General features: G+C 43.3%; 1 protein-coding gene across 1 annotated transcript in view; it reads left to right on the forward strand.

The window, feature by feature from the left end:
- The first annotated feature begins 4,977 nt into the window (after positions 1–4,977).
- PCYT1B (phosphate cytidylyltransferase 1B, choline) overlaps positions 4,978–26,164 on the forward strand; it is a 127,333-nt gene continuing 106,146 nt past the window's right edge. The window contains exon 1 of the mRNA XM_087859481.1: positions 4,978–5,470. Within this exon, the coding sequence (XP_087715607.1) occupies positions 5,399–5,470 (72 nt within the window). The 5' untranslated portion in view covers positions 4,978–5,398. The remainder of the gene's footprint in view (positions 5,471–26,164) is intronic.

Genomic DNA, 26,164 nt, shown 5'->3' on the forward strand with positions numbered 1-26,164 from the left:
AAAGGAAAAAAAGATACAATGTACCAGGTTCCCTTGCTCAAGCACAGAAATTTTGCATCTTCTTGCTGGTGAACAACAAAAAGCCATGGGAAAGATGTAGAAGCAACTACAAAATATGTCATGTTCAGTTTTTCTTCCAGTCAGTCTCACACCAGGCAGAAAGTTGGTTTTTCTGTTAAAGAGAAAAATGTCTGCAAAACACCAGCAATCCATGAAAATAGTTGTTACGAGGTGAGGGGAGGAAAACCATCTCTGAGTTACTTGGCTTATCACTCTAACACCTTAGAGGAGTTTTGTTAATGGCCCAGTGGATGAACAAACTCACTTCTTCGCCTGGAGCTTTGTTGTTTCAAAGAGTTACTGCAAACTACAACTACTGTGTGCCTAAAAAGAAAGCTAAGAAATTCCAAAGGTCCTTGCTTCCTACAGTTTCTCAGTGCATTTATTTTTCTTTGACACCAGCTGTTGACCAGATCTGAACTCCATCCTTAGCATTACTGGCCTCCAGTCCCTGCAGGAGCACCTCCCACCGTCAAAGCCGATTGCTTTTCTTTGTGCTATTCTCCCACCCACTCAAAGCCAAATTGAACAAGAAAAAAACCAGCGCAGTTCTGATGCCACATTAATATGTTCATCAACAAAATGTTTACTGAGCACTTACATGTACCAGACACTCTACGATATCGGCCGTGAAGCAAAGACCCTGCCCTTTGACTCTCCTGGGAGAGAGAGAGAGAGTAAAGCAGTACATGTCATCTGTCCCTAGTGAAGTAAAACAAAGCAGGGTAAGGGGGAATAGAGAATGATGAGTTGGGGGTGGTAAAATAGATCGGTTAGGTCAGGGAAATACTCAATGTAATAGCCCCTCGTACACTGGTAATGCCTCGAAGGCTGGTACTGCTGTAACGGCCTTCAGATTTTCACCTGGTTGAGGGCTTGATACAACGTCCATGTTCAGTAAATCCAATGGAATATGCAAAATACCTAAATTCTACACTTGAACTTGGACATGTCTTGACATCATGAGGGTGGAGTATGTTTTTAGTCCATCACTTGGAAGGGCAAAGTCCAAACTGTGTATTCCTTCCTCAGAACTGTGGCTAGCTAATTCCGGGGGCTCAGGAAGAGCAAAAAGGCAGAGAGTCACAGGTAGTCACTTTCCTCCAGGACCAAAGAGGCTGCCATCTTCTCGTCTGTTCCCTGGCTTCATCTCTGGACTAAGACCCCCAAAACAGCCTTGGGTGAATTCATCAGTCAAAGAATTTCTAAGCCCAGTTGGCTAAGACTCCCAAAACCCGCCTTGGCTAAACTCATCCGTCAAAGAGTTTCTTTTCTTTTCTTTTCTTTTTTTAAGATTTTATTTATTTATTTGACAGAAAGAGAGAGAGAGACAGCCAACGAGAGAGGGAACACAAGCAGGGGGAGTGGGAGAGGAAGAAGCAGGCTCCCAGCGGAGAGCAGGGAGCCCGATGCGGGGCTCGATCCCAGGACTCTGGGATCACGCCCTGAGCCAAAGACAGACACTTAACGACTGAGCCACCCAGGCACCCCACCGTCAAAGAGTTTCTAAGCCAGTTATCCAGCATAGGAGGGGCAAAAGATGACAGGCAGTTAACAAAATGCTTCAGGGATTCATTTACTCATTAACAGTCATTTTCAAAGCAACCACTGTACACCAAGGACTGTGCTAGAGTTGGAGCAAATTATCTCATCTCAGTCCAGAATCGAGCCTCGAGTCACTTAGATTCAGAAAATCATATTGTTCCTACATTCAGAGATGATTAGACTTTTGATGACAAACTACCTGTAATTAACTATAATTAAAATATCCAGAAAATGCTAATTAATCCATTAATTTTCTACAGTGATTTAAAATACCTCTAGCCGGGCCTACTGCTATCATTTGTGGGGTCAGGGCAAGAATCTGAATGGAGGCCCGTGTATCATTTGTCTAAATATTTAAAAGTTTGAAATTATGCTAACAGACCATGTGTACATGTGTATATGGCAGGGGGGGAGGAGAGCAGAGTCAAAGGCCCTCCCCTGTGCTACACCACAGGGTGAGGTCAGCCCAGATATCCAGATTCTGTTCACATTTTCCTGCTAAAATCTCCACCATCCCTCATGCCCAAGGGTATGCAATTCTCTGGGGAGGTTACCCCCAGGAAGTTGGCCCTGAAGAAGAGGCCACATGTGCCCTGAAAACAGGGTGGGACATTTGAGTGGACAACTCAAGAATATTCTAGGGGTTTGGGGTGTAAGGGTCTCCAGTCATGTACCCTGTCCGTGGCTACCTGGACTCCTCAGAAGAGAGCTAAAACAGGGCCCTCTCAAATGAGGCATGTAAAGCCACAATCCTGGGCACACTCTGCCCACTAGTGAGGTACCAGGAAGGCAAACAGAATGCTCCTGGGGAATTTGTGTGTAAGAAGGGTAGTTTCATCAGCTCTGGAGCTGAGGCCTGGTTGACCAGCCACACCTCCCAGCATAGAACACCTTACCTTGTGAACCACGAGGATACTTGTCCCCCAAATTCAAGAGTGTATCTCTTATAATGGGACTAATACAGTTTGCTTCCCCAATAATGCCCTTTACCCTGAGGGTCAGGGGCTGCAAAGATTTCCCGAAGATTGGGAGAATCAGGAGGGGCTAAAATCCAGCCCTCCCTCTCTTCACCAAGTCAGGCTGCTGGGCCCAGAGGAACACCCTTTTCTAGTTCACACAATGTACCTTATCCAGTAGCTGGGACCTGCTGCCCACCCAGTTCTACCCCTGTGGGCCTGGGCAACTAGGTTCCACCCACTGACACAGGGCTCTGGAGCACCCCCTGTATAGACCACAGGGAATTGTTCACAGGGATCCCCCGAGACCGTTTTAGTTTATGAGATTCAAAAGCAGGGAAGACTCCAGAAAGCCACCAGTAAGTGTTCAGATAATAGACATCTTCACGATGCAAGGGTAAGTGGCTTAATTTAATGACCTGACCAGATCTGTGATAAGAATACAGTATGTTGTTGTTTTGGTGGCCCTGTCTCCATTCTATTTGCTTGAGAGTCAAAATTAACCAAAACCTATCCTCTCAACTTGCTCATGCTCATGACAAATAATCGCCTACTCTGAGCAGGAATTAACTGAGGAAATAGATTGGCGGTGATTCTTCTTTGGATGTGTGATGAGAAGCACAAAAATATAATCAAATGCACTGTTATTCTAAGAGATGACAACAAGAGGCAATTTCAAAACAAGCCTCTCTTGTGAACTGTTGGGCCTTGATGACACAAGAGTGATTTTTCCATTATTAAGAAGAGCAAACCAGTGCGGATAGAGGGGGATGATATTTTCCTGACAGCTGAGCCAGATTTTACTTTCGTTTCAGAGAAATCTTCTCTTTGAGTCCATCTGTGTGTGCTGTGTCGGTTCGGCCATCTTTTCAGTGGCTCCAGGGGATCATTTTGGGAGATTATATAATGTGCCCAGGACTTGGACTTTTCTTTTTCTTCTTTAGTTGACCAGGTGCAACCCACCCCTGGAGTGTGGTTTACCTCTGATAGGCAATTTCAGCCTCTTCCGGGCGGGGCGGGGGAGGGGGATGATCTCTGGGGGGGAAGAATGAGGAAGAGACCAAACCGTAGGAATGAAGAAGGAAAAGGCATTTGAAAGAAATGCTTGGATCTGAAAAGAATTTTTGCAGGTTGAGGGCTACAGGGACCTGGGGGAGAGGTCTGACACAAATATAACATCTACTTCCTTGGGTTCCTCAATCACTTGTAGATGCAAGTTTTATGGGATTTTCTCCCTGTTGCCCTCTAAAATCCCCTCGTGCTGAAGGTTCTATCCTACAGTCCTCATACTCGTGTATCAGCCGTAGTTTAGTTGGAGAGGCAGAGCCACTGTGAGCTGTGGAGAAAGGAATTTATCCTGGGAAATAGACCTGGCTGGGAGGCGTGGAGGAATGGAGGCCGGCGGGGGAGTTGGATGATGGGAGAAGTTACCCACCTGGCAGTCAGAAGCCCAGCACATCCAGCTGCCAAAGCACAGAAGGACACCCCCGCCCCCCGGAAGCTACTCCTACTTCCGTGGGGCTTAAGAACTATCTGATGGTGGTTTCGGGACTGCTGTTAATGAACAGGGTCAGCAGTTGGGAAGAAGATCTGGACACAGAGCAAAGGGGAGTGAGGATCAGCTGGGACCTTCTGTCACCAAGCCCAGCCACGACAACCTGGGGAAAGACTGCTACTCCACGCTCACCTTCTTGGGCAAATTCCTCTCTTGGCCAATGCCAACCCAGAGCCGTAAGGGAAGGGGATCCTAGGAAACGCGATTCCAGCTCGCCAAGTCAGCCACTACACACTACACACTACGCGCCCGGCAAAGCAGCAGCGAATTCCCTGACAGAGCTCCTGCAGCAGCCAGCCCAGCCCTCAGCCAGAGAAAGTGCGGGATGGATGGATGCCAAGGTTGAAAATCTCCTTTAACCGATCAGAGCAAGTTGTATCATCCTGGAGACTGGAAAATGTGAGCAAGCGACTAAGAGTTTTCCCACTAGCGTGGAACAGGGAAAATGTTGACGTGGCGAGGGTGAATTTAGACGGACAGCAATCTTCGTTCTGAACCGAGGCGTGATACACTAACGGCAGCGCTCGGCTGCGGCCAGATTTGAAAAGAATCTTTTTCTCGGAAAGGCCCCGGCACATGCATATTTAAAGAGTCCTTCTAACACACAATGTTATTCGAGGGAAAATGATCCTAACACAAACTGGGAAGGTTGTACATGGTTAAAATGCACAAGTCCGTTTATCAGTGGGCTTAGAATAGCTCCTTGGGAGACAAAATGTTTATTAGAATCCCCTTTTTCTCTATCTGTATTCTCCTCTTTAAAGAAAGTGCTGAGTTGTATATTAACACTTCAAGGTCTTGACTACTTTTTATCTTGAAAAAAAGAGAGAAAATGTTTGTCATTCCAGGAGCATAATCAGTTGAGCCGGCACACAATGACATAGTTAATTCACCAACGGAATTTGTTGCCATAGCTCCAGGGAGGGACAGGGTAGATTAAACAATGGCCTTTTTCACGAGTGCGGCTTCCTCCACAACCTGCCTGTCCCCCCACCACAGGCCATCAGAGCGCCAGTCCAGAGCACAGCAGTTGTCAGTGAACACCAGCCCAGAGGGAACAAGGGGAGGCCGGCGGTAAATAAAGCAAGAACACCCAGCACCTGGGATCTCTGCTTATTCACTCACTGGGACACGACTAGTTCCTCAGAGCATGTCTCCAAGCTTAACCTTTGGTCAAGTGCTCCGGTAGATCCAGAGAAGGACAGTTTCACCCTGTGACTCAAAAGAACTCCGAAGGGAAGAGAGGACTTGGGGAAACAGGGAAAGGAGACCAGGAGCAGACATGGTGGGCCACCAGGAAAGCACCGCGGAAGGGGACGCCGGGGACAGTCGCACCCCCACCTTCTGGCGCAAGGTAACGGTAACGTACATGCTTTCTTAGTGATTTTTGCCTCTTTGAATATCAAAGCTGGTCCAAAAAGGGAAGTCCCATGTGTCTGTGAGTGTAATGGACCTGGCTAATTAATATAGTCACACTCGAAATGAAAATAGTATCCTCTCCATCTTAAGGTGATAAAAATTGTGACTCATCTTTCTTTAGCCCCTAAGTATGCGAGCTCCCTGGATAGAATTAGATGACAGGAACAGATTCTCTTTCCTTTAAAAAAAGTCAAATCAGTCTGAGGAAATGTAGGTGGTTCAAGGCAAAGAATGATGCTGTGGGAGCTTGAGGGCATTGGAGAAATGTTTTAACCAAGTGTTGATTATCCTATAAAATGAGAAGTTTTCCTGTTAGAAAAGTCACAGAATCCTGACACCCATTTCTGAATTTCTTGGAATGCAGTTACTGCGGAAGTGAGACCACCTCATACCGTCTTTTGTTTTGGGGGTAGGGGGGTTGCCTAGGGGAATGTACATTTTAGTGGAGCCTTGTTAAACCAAATGAGTTCTAGATAGAAAAAGTTTAGGTGGTGGGATGAAATAGTAAGACGATTTCAGATGATGTGAAGAAGAGATGAGGGACAGGGGAAGCTTCCTGGCAATGACAAGTTTCTGCCTCACAGTAAAGCTGGTTTCCCACCACAGTCCTGAGAGTGGTTTCTCGGGTCTCAGGACATCAGCTCTGCTCTTTCCTGTTTCAGCACTCTTTCAAAACCTTCCCATGCTCCTTGGAGTGCCTGTGGATGGCTGGTTAAAGCTCCACATGCCTCACAAAGTAGTCTGGGCCCACAGGCACCGGGTGCTTGAGCAATGCGACTGGTAGACCGTGTCCCCCAACTGGTCCCTTCCGCATTCGTCTCAGTATTGTCTCAGATTTGGAAAAAAGTGTATGTTGAGGACGCATGAGTTTTACCAGCTCATTTTGTTGAATAAATGGGGGAATCAGGAGGCATTTTAGTCATTCATTTATTCGTTCTTTCATGCCTCATTCCAAAAATAGATTTGAAATGGGATCAAAACAACTAGATTTAGTTTTGACTGCTATGGATATGGAAAGGTGAGATGATCTTTCTATGTCCCCTCATGTAGAATTCAATCTGTGCAAATAATCACTCTGTTCTCCCACACCTGTTGTGAATTGAAAAATAACCAAGGTCTTCTCATCTTGTGGGTCTCCCAAGAGCATCACTTGCTATAAAAATGGCTGCAATTTGGGGGCATGTGGCTGGCTCAGTCAGTAGAGCATGTGACTCTTGATCTCAGGGTTGTGATTTTGAGCCCCATGTTGGGTGTAGAGATTACTTAAAAATGAAATCTTCAAAAAAATAATGGCTGCAAATTTTAGTCCTTAGTAGGTGGTATGCCCCGTGGCCAGTACTTTATGTACCTTATTTCAGGTGATTATGTCCAACGACCTGCTTAAGCTCCTAACTACTTGCCTTTTCTGCTAATTTGTACCTGTTAAATGGACTGGGTTTATTTAACCTCCTTGGGCAATCAAGATGTTAATTATAACAATAACAAAGAAGTGATTGCGTTGACATTTTAATCACCCTTTCGGTTCTCACTGTACTTTTCGTACACAAGCTGACCTCAACCTCTATAAATTTAACTTTCTGATTCCCACCGCTTCTGTGCACCCTACACTGATAGCCCCAAGCTAACGGTACTGCTTACCAGCCGATAGTTATAAACATTATTATTAAATATTTTATCCGAACAGCGAAAATAATTATGAATTTAGTAATATTTATGAGCTTCCTAGGAATGCAAACTCCCTTTAAATGAGAGAGCTGGTTATTGATTTTCCACATATTTAACTTTGGTCCTTGATTGGCACTTACTCGGAAATTGGAGAATGCCTGAATACATCTCAATTCCTTCTACTCTAAATCCTGTGAGGTAGATATTATTTGTATCCTCATTTTCAAGTGAGAAAAGTGAAGCTCACAGAAGTTAAGTAAAATGCCGAAGTTAGTAAGGGTACAGTATAGCTGAAATTCAGGGTCTTGGAATCCATTTTCACTTTTTCTTTAAGCCTGCGCTGTCAAATAAAGTAGCCACTAACAGCACATAGCTGTTTAAATTTAAATTTTAGTTAGTTAAAATTTAATAAAACTTAAATTTTAGTTCCTCAGTGGTACTAGGCACATTTCAAGTGCTCAATAGCCACATGCAACTAGTAGCTACCTTATTTGGACAGCTAGAATATTACATCATTGCAGAAAGTTCTATTGGATAATACTGTTTTAAGTTGTAGTGTCTCTTTTCAATATGTTGACACATGTCCTCACAATATATTGCAGTTCTGTTATAAGTAATACGGATTTAATATTTAACAGTAAAATTTCATGCATTGGAAGTCTCCTCATTTGCATAGCACCAAGTTAACTTTGATCTGCAAATTAATAATATAGATAAGAGTCAAGGAGACGTTAAACGCACTTCAGAGACCAAAGATTTTTAAGCACCATCAAATGACTCCAGAAGCACTCACTTAGATGCAAGCAATTGATATGATAATTACACATCATTTTTATTTATTCATTAAAACAGGATCCCCTAAGGTGCCCTGGTAGGAAATAATATGGTTAGCCTGGTTCTTTCTGGCAAACCTTCTGCTATTTCTAAATTCTATGTAAAATCATTTTATACTACTGATTTACCTTCCTCTCTTCCATTGGGTCATTAAGTAAATTAGTAGCATAAAATACTATCACAATAAAAATTTTATGAGTTCAAGATCTAATTCTAAAACCCTTGCTTCTTCTACTCTATCCCGGGATACCCCGGAAGGAGTGCTCCTGTGGGCCCCTCATAGAGCCTGGAACAGGGGAGGGGGGTCGATAAATATCTGTTGATTGACTGACATCTTCTTTCAAGATGTCACTCATTGGAAGGAACTCCAATTTTCTACAGAGAATCCATGGATCAAAATGAAAATGCTCTCATTTCTTCTTTTCCCTTTACCAGTTTTCATTGTGAGATAAGGGCTTCCTGTGAGGAAAGATGATTTCCAGGCATTCAGATGGGGGGGCGGGGGCTCAGTGCTCTCCTGCCTGAGGATTTGGAACCAAATCTGCCGGCTCCTTCAGCAGGGAAAGCTGCCTTCCCAGGGCACCAGTCATCGTGTATGCCCATAAGTTTTTAAATACTGTGTTGAGCACGTTTGCCAGGTCCTGTCCTGGTTCTAGGTAATAGAATAGAAGAAAAGAATTTTGAGTTACTTAGAGAAGAATGACCCTTGGATTTCTAAATCTTTAGCTGAGGTGGATTCTTGCACCTCACTTGAAGTGGTCATACCAAAGGTGGATTCCTTTTTAGCAAAAAACACAACTCATTTCCTCAATTTAGTGGTAAACTTCAAGAATATGATTTGTCACTTCCTTGTCTTCTGTGAGGAAGATTTCTAGTGTGTAAGCCATAAGCAAAGAAAGAAAAAAATAATTGAAACAATATAAATGTAGGTTGACTGTTTAGTCTTTCTTTGGAGGGAATTAAACGATTTGGAACACTCCAAATTTCTGAAGTTTAGATATCTGAGCATCTTTTAAAGGCACTAAGGGGAAGTAAATATTACATTTTTACTTTTTGTTCCAAAACACAATTAGGGCTTCTTTCCTCTCCTCCATCTGTAATTCCTTCACGTTTACAACAACAGGCATGTATTTGCACAACTTGCAGCTAACTCAACACAGTCTTCATCTCCTTTGGAAACTATACAGTAGACGGATCCAAGGGTCCCATGTCCTGTTTACACCAGTCAACAGATGTGTGATCACTGCCATGGGCGGCTCTGCTGAGAGTTCTCACTCTGAAAATTGAAAGGTAGTGCACCTGCTCCATGCCTGTTCCAATCGAATCTGGGCTTCTAGAGGACACTAATCTCTCTCCCTAAACTATAGATGCCCACCCACTGTGGTCCTCTAAGCACGCTATGACTACTGTGCATCCTGGAAATCCTACAGCTCACGAGAATGGCTCAATTAGCACACAAGAAGATGCAGAGAGGTGAAACCCGTGTCTGCTGAGACCTGGGGTTCCTCTGGTCTAATAGCTGGCAACTATGGGAAGAAAATGAATCTTACTGGTCTCTCTTATTTTTGTCCTTTATTCTCAGGGAGTTGGAACTAGCTCTCACATGCCATGGAGCAAAGGATATACAAGAACTGGCATAAAATTAATCTTGCCCCATTCTTGCAACGAGGACTTGTAATGTGAAAACATACTCTCTATTTCAATCTTGCCCAGGTATTAGAGCATTTCATGTTTTAAAATTTTTAATATTTTTATTTTTTTTAAAGATTTTATTTATTTATTCGACAGAGAGAGAGACAGCCAGCGAGAGAGGTAACACAAGCAGGGGGAGTGGGAGAGGAAGAAGCAGGCTCCCAGTGGAGGAGCCGGATGTGGGGCTCGATCCCAGAACTCCAGGATCACGCCCTGAGCCGAAGGCAGACGCTTAACGACTGAGCCACCCAGGCGCCCCAGTATTTTTATTTTTTTTAAAGTAATCTCTGCACCCAATGTGGAGCTTGAACTCATAACCCTGAGATCAAGAGTCTCATGCCTTACTGACTGAGCCAGCCAGCCGCCTCTATTTGAGCATTGGAAAATTCTCTTTGACTTTTCATGAACTAGAAATTTTCTCTCTCTTTCTCTCTCTCTCACACATGCACACACATACACACGCACGCACACACACACATCCACACAGATACACACATGGAAAGAGAAGAGAAAGGAGAAACGATGGAAAGTACGGCTCAGGATGAAAAGAAAAATAATATCTGTTTCAAATCTGTCCTCTTCTGTTCCATTAAGTCTTAAAAGTACAGAAGAATTTAAATGTTAATTTTTTGAAAGCAAGGACGATATGATTAGATTTAACAGTACCATCATATTTGTTAAAAAGATCCATCATTAAGTGCTTGCCCTACCTATGTGTTCTTGTTCTATATATTCTTCCGGAGTACGGGCTATCACATTCATCCTGGATGCACGGCTCCTGATGTACTATAGACGCTTAGTAAATGTTTGTTGAATGAGTGAAAGGAAGTCAAATCCCGGTTTGTTCTGTATCCTCCTTGCCCAGGGAGAATCCTGAGTTTGTTCATCTAAGGGCAACTCTAGGTTGTCTGGGAGAATGAATGAATTTCAACCCAGCCTCTGAGGCATGCATCATTGTTGGGTGGACCAACTTCAACTTGACTCCAGCCTCTACACTGAGTGACTTTATTATTAACACCCACAATGAAGATGTAGCGGTCCCTGTTCACAGGGCTCTTCCCCCCAAATCCTGCCAGAATCCTAGGGTTGCTGTAGGTTTGTGATATCTGAAGGTCAGGTGGGATCTCTCAGAGACACCAGGGGTGGCAGACTCCCCCTCTACAGTTCTTTCTCAGCTTCCCCAGAGATGTGCAGAGCTGGTTCAGCCTCCAAGAGAGATGGGTAAGACTTGTCTACAAATCTGTCCCATACATGCTGTTCCATGTGGCTACTATAACTTTCCTTAAGATGGCAATTGAAGGACTTTTGTAAATATCACACAAGGAATTCAGTCCAAAAATGGAGAATTAATAAAAGAGCTTTGTAGGGGCGCCTGGGTGGTACAGCGGTTGGGCGTCTGCCTTCGGCTCAGGACGTGATCCCGGCGTTATGGGATCGAGCCCCACATCAGGCTCCGCCGCTATGAGCCTGCTTCTTCCTCTCCCACTCCCCCTGCTTGTGTTCCCTCTCTCGCTGGCTGTCTCTCTCTCTCTGTCGAATAAATAAAATCTTAAAAAAAAAAAAGAAGAGCTTTGTAGGGTTTTCTCCATTATACAAGGTAGGAGAGTTACAATCACCAGGAAGCACAGAAGTCTTCTTACCATTTACAATGGGGACCAGTAGGTTAGTTAACTGAAAAATAAAAAGTTCCTAATAAAGACTTGTTTGAAAAAAGGATTAATACATATGTTAAATATTTTGTTTAAACTTAAAATACATACATTATTAATTGGCCAATCCTTTAATTGGACCACTGGCTAGAGCTCTGTGTTGTCTTTTTTTTATTAGGCATACACATATGCAATATCTATGATTTTTATTCTTGGTTTATCCTAAATGAAGTGAAAACTCAAGATATTTTCAAAACACTGAGTATAGAATCCTAGATTTGGGGAGATTTTGTTCCTTATCTTTTACAGTTGTCTTGCCCTCACCTAATTCAACAGTAATTTTTAAAAGCCACATGACTGTTTATCTTTCCAAAACAATGTAGTTTCTTAAAAATAACTCTTTTTTGCATCATTTTTATCAGCTTATGTAACATTTAATAAAATTGTATCATCGCAGTCACAATGGGCATAAACAGGTTTGGGGAAAAGTTCAGTTAACTCTTGGAAAATGTAAAGCTCAACCGTTCAGAGCTAAAATACCCAGGCTTTCTCAAGAGTAACTTAGTACTAGACAGAAGCATTCAGAGTGCTCTTAGGACTCTTAGGGGAAATGGAGAGCTCTGGTTAATTCTGCAGGTTGGTTCACTTGGAGGTTGTTGAAGGGAATCACTCTTGTTCCTCTCTAGACAGAAAAGGTTAAAAAGAATAGTAACCAGAGCAGGAAAGGGCATCCTTTTTGTGTCTGTCTTCCATGCTTCAGGGGTACTGTATTATTTAACGAGCACCTCCTTTGTGGTACGCACTCAGGAGATTCAAAGAACCATCCTTTTATTTTTTAGTTTTTTTTAAAGATTTTATCTATTTGACACAGAGAGAGAGCATAAGCAGGGGGAACAGCAGGCAGAGGGAAAGGGAGAAGCAGGCTTCCCAGTGAGCAGGGAGCCCGATGCTGAAAAGCAGGTCTCAGCAAGGAAAGGAACCGGAGCAGCTTGAGAAGACCTCAGAAAGGGTGATTTGCAGACATATTTACTCTAATGCCCTGACCTACTCAGTCTCCCTCTCTTAGTTCTAATTCTTTTTTTTTTTTAAAAGATTTTATTTATTCATTCGACAGAGATAGAGACAGCCAGCGAGAGAGGGAACACAAGCAGGGGGAGTGGGAGAGGAAGAAGCAGGCTCATAGCGGAGGAGCCTGATGTGGGGCTCGATCCCATAACTCCGGGATCACGCCCTGAGCCGAAGGCAGACGCTTAACCGCTGTGCCACCCAGGAGCCCCTTAGTTCTAATTCTTGAAAGAGGGAATCTGAGGATCTGAGAAACCACTGAACCATGCCCATGGCTTGGCTTCTTAATCAGGTGTCCCAACCCAATTCCCTGGGCTGTGGGGTGGGGTAGTTTTCAAAGAAGGGGTGGAGTGGGTTGAGGGAGAGATAAAATAAAAGGAGCTACCTCATTGATCCTTAAGCCATTCTACCACCTGTATAGATTTTTTCCCCACTTTTTATCTTCTCAAACATTTTTGCCCCATTGCTCCATGAAATACACAACACATCTCACAGAAATGGCCTTGCTATTGTTTGCCAGTTCAATACAGTTACTGCCATTTACCTATGGCATTGAGGTCTTGATGTCAAGTATCTTGACTTCATTATTATTATTATTATTATTATTATTATTATTATTTTAGTAATCTCTCTATATCCAACGTGGGGCTCAGACTCACAACCCTGAGATCAAGAGTCACATGCTCTACCAACTAAGCCAACCAAGCACCCCAAGTATTTTGACTTTAAAAGGGGGATGCGGGATGGGAGGGCAAATCACCCATAATGTTTTATATTTAATATGACATGGTAGGCAGGTGTCATCGAAACTAAGATGAACTATTTTAACAAGAAAGATATATCTGTTTGGGGAGCAATGTCTGAATCCCCTTCATCCCAATCGTCCCGCATTGGCGTCACAGTTGGGGATAAAGACGACTAAGCTGTTGAGAGGTGGTACATCCTTCCCACTAGTTAAAAAAGTGGTGCCCTGCCATCGCAGCCTATTAATTAAGAAGGTAATCAGTGCATGCTTCAAGTTTGCTATTTGAAACTCAAAGGCAATAAAAGCAGAACACTACTCAGATTTTTTTCTCATAAAGAAATGAATAACAAATTAGGGCCACAGAGCTAGAGTAATCACATTTTGAATGATTTCTCCTGAGCACGGCTTTAATAACCTGTATGTGTTAGATAAGAAGAACAAAGAAAAGTCAAGTTAATTATCTAGGAAAAGCTTCATCAAGGAGTTCTGGTCACTTTAGACCAGGGTTTCTCAACCTTGGTACTAGTGATATCTGGGGCAGGACAATCCTTTGTCATAGGAAGCAATCTTGTGCATATAGTGGAATGTTAAGCAGCATCCCGGGTCTCTAACCAGTATGCTAGTAGAACTGCCCCACCCAAGTCTTGACAACCAAAAATGTTTCCAGACATTGTTAAATGTCCTCTATGGGGCAAAATGACCCTGGGATTAAGAACTAATGAATTGGGGCACCTGGGTGGCTCAGTCGGTTGAGCGTCTGACTTGCCTTTGGCTCCAGTCATGATCTCGGGGTTGTGAGTTCGAGTGCAGTATCATGCTCCGGAGTCTGCTTGAGATTCTTTCTCTCCCTCTGCCCCTTTCCACCTGGCCCACACGCATGCTCCCTCGCTCTCTCTCGCTCTCTCTGAAATAAATAAAATTTTTAAAAAAGAAGTAATGAATTAACTACAAACATTCCTTCATACTCCCCATCCCTCCAGGGTCCCTCTAGAGTTTGTTGTCTTAAGCCTTTAGAACCAAATGTTTTATATCAGGGCCATTTACATTTTCCAGGGAATTATCTGAAAAGAAACTGACTGGATCAGAATTACTTGTCCAGGTGACAAGAAGGGCTTTTTGCATTTTTGTATCGAAGAGTAGCAAACAAAAATAACAGAGGAAGGAGGTCTAATAAAGGTATTTAGGTAAGTCACTCAGCTAAATACTTATATTTAATCCTTACGAAACCCTCAGGAGCGTAATAGCCTTATTTTGTGGGTGAGGAAACTGAGGTTTAAAGAGGTTAGGTAATTTGCTCAAGAACACACAGTTTGTAATTTAGTGGTGGAGCTAGAAGTCTGATGGTAGATTTGTGCCTATTTGCATATTGCCTCATTATATGCACTTAAAGTGTTAGACATCTAATAAAGCAAGGTGACCGATTCTTTTAGTTTATTTATTTTAAATTTTTATTTAAATTCCAGTTAGTTAACATACAGTGCAATATTGGTTTCAGGAGTAGTGATTCATCACTTACTATAACACCCAGGGCTCATCACAACCAGTGCCCTCCTTAATGCCCACCACCCATTTAGCCCATCCCCCACCTGCCTCTCTCCATCAGCCCTCAGTTTGTTCCCTCTCATTAAGAGTCTCTTAAGGTTTCTTTCCCTCTCTCTCTCCTCTTTCTCTATCTTTTGAAAAATACACAGCTTTCGGGGTGCTTGGCTGGCTCAGTCGGTAGAGCTCGTGACTCTTGATCTTGGAGTGGTGAGTTCAAGCCTTACGTTGGATGTGGAGCCTACTTAAAAATTTTTAAAAAATAAAAAATACAGCTTTTATTAGGGATAGTTTCAAACATGCAAAATTAGACAAAACAATGTCTTCCCATTTCTGCTGTTCATGAACTCATCACGTAGCTTCAACAATGATCAACTCAGGACCAATATTGTTGCCTGTAGAGCTTTTCAGCCTTGGCATTATTTGGGTCTGGATAATTGTTCTGCGTGTAATGTGTGTCCAGTACAGACACAAGACAAGGCAAGACCAAAACCGAGTTCTGGCTGATTTGACTGGTAAAAGTATATTGAGTTGCTTTTGGATTCAGACAGTTGATTACTTACTTAGTGAAAGACAGGTAGCCATTGGTGCCAGCTTCCTATAGTCCTTGTCCCACACACGAAGGACAGCATGAAACAAGAGGCCAGATGACCTCTAGACTCCTGTTGCTGAGGAGCCCAATATAGATGGCAACTAATTGGTTTTCTCTTCTGCAGTGGGGGGCAGGACAGGAAACCCCATACCTCAACAGAACCCAAGAGGCGATTAGGAACTACCTCATGAGGGGCACCTGGGGGGCTCAGTCGGTTAAGAATTCAACTCTTGTTTTCGGCTCAGGTCATGATCTCAGGGTTGTGGGATCAAGCCCCATGTTGGGCTCTGTGCTGGGCATGGAACCTGCTGAAGATTCCTCTCTCCCTCTGCCCCTCCCCCCTGCACACTCTCACTCTCTTTCCAAAAAAATTTTAAAATCTTTAAAAAAAAAAAGAAAGAAAGAAACTGCCTCATGAGAGTCTCATAGTGGAGATACGGAAGAAAGTGGGAGGTGGCCTCCAAGCAGCTCCTAACAGGCCTCCCGCCTCTCACATTCTAGGAAGATCATGAGACATTCTGCCAACACTCAGGTGAGCTGCAGTTCGAGTCTTTGCCAAAGTGAACTATGTGGACACATTCAAGGTTGTCAGGGTGTCTGCGCAGAGCCATCCCCCCACAGTGGAGGGCTGTTTCTGTGCATTATAAGAAGTTTAGCAGTAGATGGCTGCAGCCTCCGAGACGTGATAACCAAAAATGACTCCAGACATGGCCCAATGTCCGTCGGAAGACCGAGTTCCACCCAGTTAAGAAGCACTCATCTAGAGCCCTAACCATTCCCCACACCCACACAATACACTTCATCTGCAAATACCTCACTGCGTATTTATTTCTTTTTTATTTTTTTAAAGATTTTATTTATTTATTTGACAGAGAGAGAGAGCACAAGCAGGGGAAGTGGCAGGCAGAGGCAGAGGGAGAAGCAGGCTCCCCAGTGAGCAGGGAGCCCGATAAGGGACTCAATCCCAGGGCCCTGGGATCATGACCTCAGCCAAAGGCAGACGCTTAATGACTGAGCCACCCAGGTGCCCCTTCTCTGTATAGTTCTAAAATAAAGTTTAAAGAAACATAAATAAGATATCATTATACATGAAACATTTAATAATAATTCTTTTATGGCATCCAGAAACTGTTCAAATTTCTTTTTTTTAAAGATTTTATTTATTTTATTATTAGAGAGAGTGTGTGCATGAGAGTGGGGGGAGGGGCAGAGGACAAGGCGGAGAATCTCAAGCAGACACTGTGCTCAGTGCAGAACCCCACTCGAAGCTCCATTTCTCTACCCTGAGATCATGACCTGAGCTGAAACCAAGTGTCAGACGTTTAACCAACTGAGCCACCCGGGTGCCCCAAAACTGTTCAAATTTCTAATTGTTTCATACATATTGTAATTTTTTTACAGTGTTTTGAATTAGGATCCTAATAATATGGGGTATATATTACATTGCTGTGATTGCTGTGTCTTTTAGATTTCATCTAATCCATAGGTTTCTTGCAATTTTTTGGTTGCAGAAACTAAGTTTATCCTATAGAGCTTCCTACAATCTTGATTTTGCTGATTGCATCCCTGTGGTGGTAAGGTACTCCTGGATCCCTTGTGTATTTCCCATAAATTGGGCTCTGATCAAGAGGTGTGATTGAAGCCAGGTTCTGTTTGCTTGACAAACTATTTGATGGGTGGTATATGGACTTCTTTCTCTCAGGTGTGTACAATATTTGCAGTTGTCTGTCTTCTTGTCATGTTGGCAGTTGCCGATGCTCATTGCCTAGATCCAATCATTCATTAGGGCTTATCAAATAGGGACGGTCCAATCCATCAAGTTCTTTGCTATCTTCATACTTTTATTACTCATTCTCAGATGATACACTCTCACTACTTGGTCACTCAGAAGTACATTTGAATAGAAAAGGTGAGGTAAATGCCTTCTTTCCCTCTGACTTCCAGTTTTCAAAATATGTGTGTGATCTCTTGTACCCACCAATGCAGACAACTGAGGTTTTTGGTTTGTTTGGGATTTTGTTCAATAGAATTATGAATGGGTGGATTTCCTTTTTTTAAAAAGATTTATTTATTTATTTATTTATTTTAGAGGGGGGTGGAGGGAGAAGAACAAGGAGATTTTGCATTAAGCCCAGAGCCTGACACGGGGCTCAATTTCACAACCCTGAGATCATGACCTGAGCCAAAACCAAGACTCGGTCGCTTAACTGACTGAGCACCCCAGGCGCCCCTGAACAGGCGGATTTAAACGTATTTGGCGGATTTCAGTCCCCTGCAGTTCTCATCCTTATTGACGTGCAAACTTTCCATCTTTGGCTGACAAGAGTCTCTCCAAATTGGCTCCTGAGTCCTTTGGACAATTTCTGTCCTTTCTGAAAAAAGGATAATAAAACTCATATATTCACATCGGTATTTTTATCTTCAGTTTAGCTCTACAATAGTGTTACTCAGAGTGTGGGCCTCAGGCAGCACCTATACCAGCTGAAGAGAAAATCAAGGGCCTTCCCTGGCCTGGGAAACAAGTTCAACAAATTCTCCAGGTGATTCTTATGCACATTAAAGTACGAGAACCTCTGCTCTAAAGAACTGACCTTAGAGCCTTGGGGTCACCTTCCTCACTAAGATCTCTAGCTCTTCAGGAATTTCTTGCCAGAGTAGGCCACTCCTCTGTTGTTACTGGATGTCAATAGAGGACACAATCATCCTCGAGCGTTATTTCCAATATTTTTTTTAAAGATTTTATTTATTTATTCGACAGAGAGAGAGACAGCCAGTGAGAGAGGGAACACAGGCAGGGGGAGTGGGAGAGGAAGAAGCAGGCTCCCAGCAGGAGCCTGATGTGGGGCTTGATCCCAGAACTCCGGGATCACGCCCTGAGCCGAAGGCAGTCGCTTAACGACTGAGCCACCCAGGTGCCCCCTCCAATATTTTTGAAACAACCTAAAGCCAACTGATAGTTTGATAAGCAAATGGTAAATCTGGAAATCTGGTTAATACCTCTTTGGATCCAAAAAATACTGATTTGATCATATAAAAACTGATTTTCTTACTTTTAAGATTTTATTTGTAAGTAATCTCTACACCCAATGTGGGGCTCAAACTCACAATCCTGAGATCAAGAGTTGCATGCTCTACCACCCCCAAAACCGATTTGCATAAGTGGCCTTATAAAATTGCCATGATGAAAATTTCAAAAGAATTATTCCAAAAGTGTTTTGAGCAGTGGTAGTATTGATATGTGCTAGGGACTGCCATGGTTTAATGCTGATGGTTTTATTGCTTTTGAATTCCTACAGTTGAGTCATGTGGTGAGGTTATCCAGGCTACTTTGCAGAAATAAAGGATTATTTTTCTTTGGAAGTGTTTTTATCTCATGCTTGCTTACTTACTTACTGAAGAGTATTTATCCTTGTAGCAAGAATGGGCTTCTGCGGCAGGACATTGACTATATATAGTTACTGTCAAGCACCATTACTGAGTCATTCCACAGAGCCCCTCACCTGGCACTTAAGTAGAGTAGGTGTTTAAAATGATTGCTTTTGGGGGCGCCTGGGTGGCTCAGTTGGTTGAGTGTCCGACTCTTGCTTTCAGCTCAGGTCATCATCTCAAGGTCGTGGGATGCAGCCCAGCATCAGGCTCCACGCTCAGTGGGGAGTCTGCTAGAGATTCCCTCCCTCTGCCTCTGCCCCTCCTCCTGCTTATGTGCAGGCTCTCTCTCTCTAAAAATAAATAAATAAATACATGTTTAAAATGATTGCTTTTGGACATATTGAAGGTTTTTACATGGCTGCCTTCATGGGATACAGGACCTAATACAGTTTATTTCTTTTGATGCAAACAAAATAGACATTCTTGGAAAAAAGAGAGCCTAATAGTTGAGGGTCAAAACCTATGTCTTTTTTTGTCAAGATTTATTTATTTATTTTAGAGAGAGCGTGAGTGAGGAGAGGGGCAGAAGGAGAGGGAGAGAAGCTGACTCCCCACTGGGCACAGAGCCCAACATGGGGCTCAATCTCACAACCTCCAGATCATGACCTGAACCAAAATCAAGAGTCAGATGCTTAAGCGACTGAGCCACCCAGACGCCTCCAAACCTATGTTTTAATAAAGTCTCTCACCATCTCTGCTTCATTTCATCTCTGTGGTTATCAATTTTTTTTTTTTGGTTCTGTATTTTTCAAAGTCCTGATGCTGCAGCCCAGGCCAATAAGGGCAGAATCTCTGGGGAGTGGGGACCAGGCTTCTGTGGTTTTGAAAGCTCCCCAGGTGATTGTCGTGCACAGCCAAGGCTGAGAATTTTGCGAAGTGAAGCAGAGAGGGTGAGAAACTTGATTAAGACATGAAATGAGACCCCTAAAGTGTCAGGCTCTCTTTTCTCAAGAGTAAGAGAGTGGATATACTTGTAGGCTGCTGGAAAGATCATTTCTCACTGGCACCACCTGGTATTTCTCAGAGTAACATTTCACCCACAGAGAAGATGACCTGGTGAGTCCACTCCTGTTCGTATTCTGGGGGGAGAACCCATCCGATGCTGCTTTTGGGAAGATTTATTGGAGCGTGTGGAGACATCGTCTTGAATGAGTTTCCTGATGACATCCTCCACTGGCACCTACTGAATGAGTCAAATATGAGATTTATAGGGGCTTAATAAAAGGTTTTATCTAGCTGGGTTGTATCATTAAATGTCAAACTAAGTGAGAAGCTTTCAACATGAAGGCTATCCAAAGGGAGCAAAGAGAGCAGAGCATGGGAAATGCTGAGCGACAGATGCTGCGTATGATCCACGGGGGCTTTGAAGTCCAATAGACCTGCGTTTGAAACTCAGCTCTGCCAAAGCTCTGTGACCTTGGACAAATCACTTAACCTCTCTATGCACGGATTCTTACCTGCCAGCCTGGCCTAGCACCTGTGATTGACACAAAGCAGGGTTTTACAAATGACTGTTTTAAAATTATAGGCAATGTATTGTTCCAATATCTGGAGGTGAGCTACCTGGTTCAGCTCATGCTAAGGAATGTGTGGTAGGCAGAATAATGGCCCCCCAGAGATGTCTACATCCCAATTCCCAGAACCTGGGAACCCCGTAACTATCCCACTTGACACGGCAAAAGGGATTTTGCAGATGTGCTGAAGATCTTGAGATGCAAGAGATTATCCCGGATTATCCAAATGCCCAGTGTAAACCCAAGGGTCCTCTCAAGCGAGAGGAGCAGGCTGGGGAGAGAGAGACGTGACTGTTGGAGCAGAGGCTGCAGTGAGGCAGCTGCTGCCTGGGGAGACGGAAGGAAGAGGGCTGCGAGCCAAGGAATGCGAGCAGCTCTAGAAGCTGGAGGAGGCAAGGGAACGGACTTTCCCCTGGAGCCTTCAGAAGAAATGCAGTCTTGCTGACGCATGGATTTTAGTCCACTGAGACCCATTCAGACTTCTGACCCCCAGAACTAAGAGAATATATTTGTGTTGTTTCAAGCCACAACACGCGTGGTCAGTTGTTACAAGCAGCAAGAGGAAACTAATACAGAAGATGAAACCCAATCTCTTTCTCTCTCTCTCTCTTTTTTGAAGATTTTAAGTAATCTTTACGCCCAGTGTGGGGCTCGAACTCACAACCCCGAGATCAAGAGGCTCACGCTCCACCTCCACCAACGGAGCCAGTCAGGTGGCCCCAAACCGAATCTCTCTTTGGGCATTCAAAGATTCTGGGGGCAGGTTTTGCAAGATGAAGATTTCACTCTTGAGTTCATGCCGTTCAAAATCAGTTGGTAAAAAGTCCCAGAATTGTAATGATGGTTCACTTGGGAGTCGATTTATCCATCCTCGGCTCAGATAGCTTTGCTGACTCACGTGCCAGTCAAGCACGTTGTAATCACATTCACAAGGCCCCGGGACAGTCCTCAGGACCCTGCAGTATTTGCTGCGGTATTGGGAAACTGCCTGGTGGCAAACCTAGAAGGAAGGAAACTGGTTTCAGCATACCAATAGCCAAGAAAGACAGCTCTTCTGGAGTATCAGAAGTGTAAATTTGGTCAGCTATTCTGGAAGACAGTTTGATAAGAGTATCAAAAAACACTTCCAAAAAGCCTTGAAAATGCAAATACCCTGACTCAGCGATTCTACTTGTAGGAAAATGGATGGGAAAACTGCATTAGTATGCATATCCTTCACCTGCTTAAAAAAATTCTTCCATGGTTCCCTTAATTACTTATAGAATAACACTTGGGGGGACTGACAGGGGATCGCAGTAGGTAATTACGTCTGGCAGGTGTTTATACTGACCGTAGCTTGGTCTAGACTTGAACCTGCGTTAGACCTCGATCCTCCCCGAGCCACCTTTGTTAAATTTGATCTTTTCCATGGTAATCACTGAAACGATGATTGTGACGAACACTTCCAATATTCAGTCGGTGTCTGCCCTTGAACATTTATTATAAACTATCATCCAATTTTGTGGCTTAAATTAAAAATTTTCTATGTGTAATTGAGCCATTAAGTGGTGAAGATTACCTATATTTTTACTTATCCAGTGACATTCAGATAATTTGTTTGGTGTGCAAAAGTTTGACTCCAAATTATGCTCAAATCCAAGTGAGGAATCTCTATTCATTTTTTTTGCAGTTGCATCTGTTTCAGCCATATGTCTGGACCCAAACCCCATCAAGGAGAGACCAAAATTCACACAATATTCTTGAGCATGATGGCGGCTGCCTTTGGAGTTTTGATTAAACTGCACTACATGTGTGATTATTACTTGTAAACAGATGATTAGATATTAATTAGACAATAAGTGATTGTAAAGCACTTAGAAAATAAAAGTGTTTATAAATACCACCAAGTAATAGCAACAATAATTCTTTACTGACTACACAGCTGCTAATGTCAATAAGAATGATTTATTCCAGCTAAGGGCAACTTTAATTTATGCAAAAAGCTGCTATCATATCTGTTTTTCTAGAGCAAAACCAAATGTACTATGCTTATAACTGATTTTATCATCAGCAGTTAGATAAACACATCTCATGTAGGTAACAACAACTTACCTCTTTTAGGACCTTCTCAAACACAGGCACAACCATTGTGGCATGGTGTCTTTGAATGCTAAGAAACAGAGCTCCTGGGGCCCCTGGGTTGCTCAGTTGGTTAAGTGTCTGCCTTCGGCTCAGGTCATGATCCCTGGGTCCTGGGATCTAGTCCCCTGTCGGGCTCCCTGCTCAGAGGGGAGTCTGCTTGTCCCGCTCCCTCTGCCTCTTCCCTCACTCGTGCTCTCTCACTCACTCTCTTTCAAATAAATACATGAAATCTTTAAAAAAAATAAGTTTTGAAGCTCTGACTACTTTTTATGTCTATTATTTTTCCCCCCTAATGGCTTGTATAGGTCATGGACCTGTATCAGCCTGGCTTTTGACCCACTGGTGAATCAGGCAATGCCTCCATGTTTATTTTTCTCTCCTAAGTAGATGCAAGCACCTACAGTAAGTCCAGGTCCATGGTTTTGGAGATACGAAATGAACTGAACGAATATAAGTGAAGAGTGCTTCATGTTACTCGAATCCAATAGAAAAGCAGGGAAGGGGCTGTTTGGAATGATGAACTCTGCATGAGTTAGCCCAGCAGCCTAGTTAACAAAGCAAATATAACCAGATCGAAAAGTGAGGCAGTGTAGTTTGGTGGAAAACAGGGTTGAACTCTGATTCAAGAGACCCGGTTTTCAAGTGGTAGTTTGGCCCCTTACCGTGTGACCTTACTGAAGATACTTAACCTTTCTGATTCTGTTTGCTCATTTGAAAAATTTCGGTATTAAAACCTGTCCATCTTGGAATATTATTATGATTTAATTCAATGTGTAAAAGCACCAAGCGAGAGATGAAATGCTTTACATTGAAAAACATTTTTATTACCATAATTTTCCTGAAGTAGGTGAAGAGGATTTATGCATGAGTTTCATTACTTGGTATGGTGGAATTTTCTTTCTGGATTATGTCAGGTTTTAGGCCCAAACCATAAGCCACATGTGGAAAACTGGGAAGTGGCTCAAAATAGAGCCGTAAAAGTAACAAAATTCCACGGAAGGTAATAATGGTTTCCAGGAAACCCTAAGTTCCGTCAACTTTACCTTGCTTTTTCAATCTCCTTTCTCACTTTGTGATACATTCCTTATCTGGTATATCTGAGGCAGTGAGAAAAAAATGAACGAGAAAGAAAAAGGAAAGGTGGAAGAAATAGTGGAGACAGGACTGACGGTAAGGAGGAAGGATTTGGAAAGGAGGTTTTACACATGGCATTCTTGATAAATGTTAAGAGCAGTATCATATTTTGGGGGGGCCATACAAACTGTAACTAAATAATTTAAAATTACCAGTACGGGTTGAGCTAACATTTTTATACAATGGATATAAAATTTCTAAAATGATGACTAAAGATTGGAAAATAAAAGGGAAGAAAAAGGTATTTTTAAAGAAGAGAAAGCTTAAGTGTAATGCCTACTTTAAAAAATAGGCTAACAGACAATATGCTAACATATGATGTTATGGCTCATTTGTATCCATATGAGGGTATAAAAGATATTTTGCCATAAGAACCAGGTATTAACACTTTATGATGAGGCACTGAAATAGTCTTAATTGGAGATCTCCCAGAAGCAGATCTTGAGACAAAGATTCAAGTTCAAGTAGTTCATTTGGGAAATGAGCCCAGGCAACAGCTACAAGAGTGTGGGCAAGGGAGACTAGGAAAGGCAGGCAGGCAATGGAGGGTGTACTGTCGAGCCAGCTACCACGGTGGCCGTTGGAACTTAATCGCACCGGGGAAGCCTGGGAGTCCATGTAGAGCATGGGACTCAGTCCTTCCACTTGAGGGCCGAGAGCGCTGGGGTGTTTATACTTTCACTCCTGTCAGTCACTGGTGGAGAGCTCTTAGGGATGTGGGCCACTGATTTTCTGGCCCCTCAGCCCTGCCTCCCTGATGCTGGTGGGTAGGGGGGTCTCCCAGGGCCCAAGAAAGCCCTCGGACAGAGAGACGCCGTGGCCGGCAGTTGGCAGCGGGCTGGCGGTTGTCGCCCATGATGAGGCCTGGGGGGATCGGGCTCAGACAGCTTCTGCTCTGAGGAGATAATTTTAGTTCTTCGCTGCAGATCTTTGGGAATGGCATTTTCAACAATTTGATGTTGTCGAAGTGACGAACGCTTGCAGGAAGAATAATGTCATTTGTAGCTTCTTCCAAGCTGATGGGACGATCGCTAGGGCTTGGTTTCCTCGTCTGCAAAGTGGGGCCACTATTCATATCTGATTAGGTGTCTTGGGGCTCACAAGCAGCTCATGATAAGTACCGAGCATAGTGCCGAGAATGTAAGGGGTACCTAATAAATGGTAGAAGTAAAGATGAGCGGCTTGTGAGGGGCAGCGCTGATCTGACCACTAGTGCCGATGTAATACTGTGTGAATGTGCTTTGTTTTAACCCTTACTCCTATTGCTGCAAGTTGTAATTTTTTTTTTTTGCCTGTTATAAGTTATTCTGGATTAAGTGTCTTTGTACACAATTATTTGTGTGCTGCTCTGAGTATTTCTTTGGGGGTAAATTCCCAAGCAGAATTCCTAGGTCAAAGGGTGTGAGCGTTCTAAAGGCTGTTAGCATGTCCCGACAAATATCCCGTGTGGAGTTTTTAACAATGTTAACACGTGTATACATTTGTGTAACCATTACCATATCAGGATAGGGAACAATTCCATCACCCCAATAACTTCCCTTCTGTTATCCCTTGATAGTCATCCCCTTCCCCTCGGCATAACCCCTAGAGGGTTATGGGATGTTTAATTCCATACTATGGAATTAACTGGTTGTTCTCAGCTGATCACCTTAATAGCATTAGGAAGCCCCCAAGTTAAAATAACTCCCACAAGGACCCCGCTAGACACCAGGACTCTGCTAAATAGGCAGGTAAACAGGAGATCCTCCCATTCTAGAGAAGGAAGTAGAGGACGAATTAGGAACCAAGCTGGCAGCTTGGTGGTCCAGAACCCAGCGTGGGTCAGAGGGTTAAGGGCTTTCCAATGGGACCCTGTGGCTCTAGACGGTGGTTCTCAAACTTTAGCATATGGCAGAATGCCTCCAAAACTTGGAGATTTTATTGAAACACAGATTCCTGGTCTCCACCTCCTGAATTTTCTCATTAGGTAGATCTGGGGTGGGGACTAAGGATTTCTGACAATTCCCCAGGGCTGCTGTTGCTACTCTTTTGGGGACCACACTTTGAGAACTGCCGCTGTAAGGTAAAGAAAACACTGAGATTAGATGAACGATATCATGCCTATATCACCCAGCATGGTGGGAAAGGGCCTCCTAAAAGTATTGCAGGGTTTGGCTCTTCCAAGCTGAAGGACTTGTTAGAACTAAACTTGCAGCTTGAGGTGTTTTGTTTCCAGAAGGGCTGACAGGGCAGGCAGGAAAGGGTAGGAAGTGGGTAGGACTCCCCCTTTTCAGATGGCCCACCGTCACTGGAATTCCTGCATTATTGGAGCTCTCTTTAAGCATAGGTAATAACAGGTGACAGTCAGGTGACGTCATTCTCATGTAAAGTGCCAGAATCTGTAACTGTCGAGCTGTAAATTTATGCTGCAGGGTCCATTTTCTTTTTAAGGCTAGCTGTCTTATTTGAGGAGTAATGAAAATGAAGCCCATTAGTATACCACATTCTAATTTACAAAGTGCTTTCACATGATATTTATTTGATCTCCCAAATTCTGTGAGGGAGGCAGGGTAGTATTTTTATCCCATCTTTTGGACTACTGGTTCTCAAAGCATGGTCCTGGGACCTGCAGCATTAGTATCAACCTGGGGAACTTATTAGAAATGCAATT

Source organism: Ursus americanus, chromosome X (genome assembly GCF_024610735.1).
Source record: "Ursus americanus isolate L20-20 chromosome X, mUrsAme1.1.p, whole genome shotgun sequence".
In the NCBI taxonomy this organism is placed as follows: Eukaryota; Metazoa; Chordata; class Mammalia; order Carnivora; family Ursidae; genus Ursus; species Ursus americanus.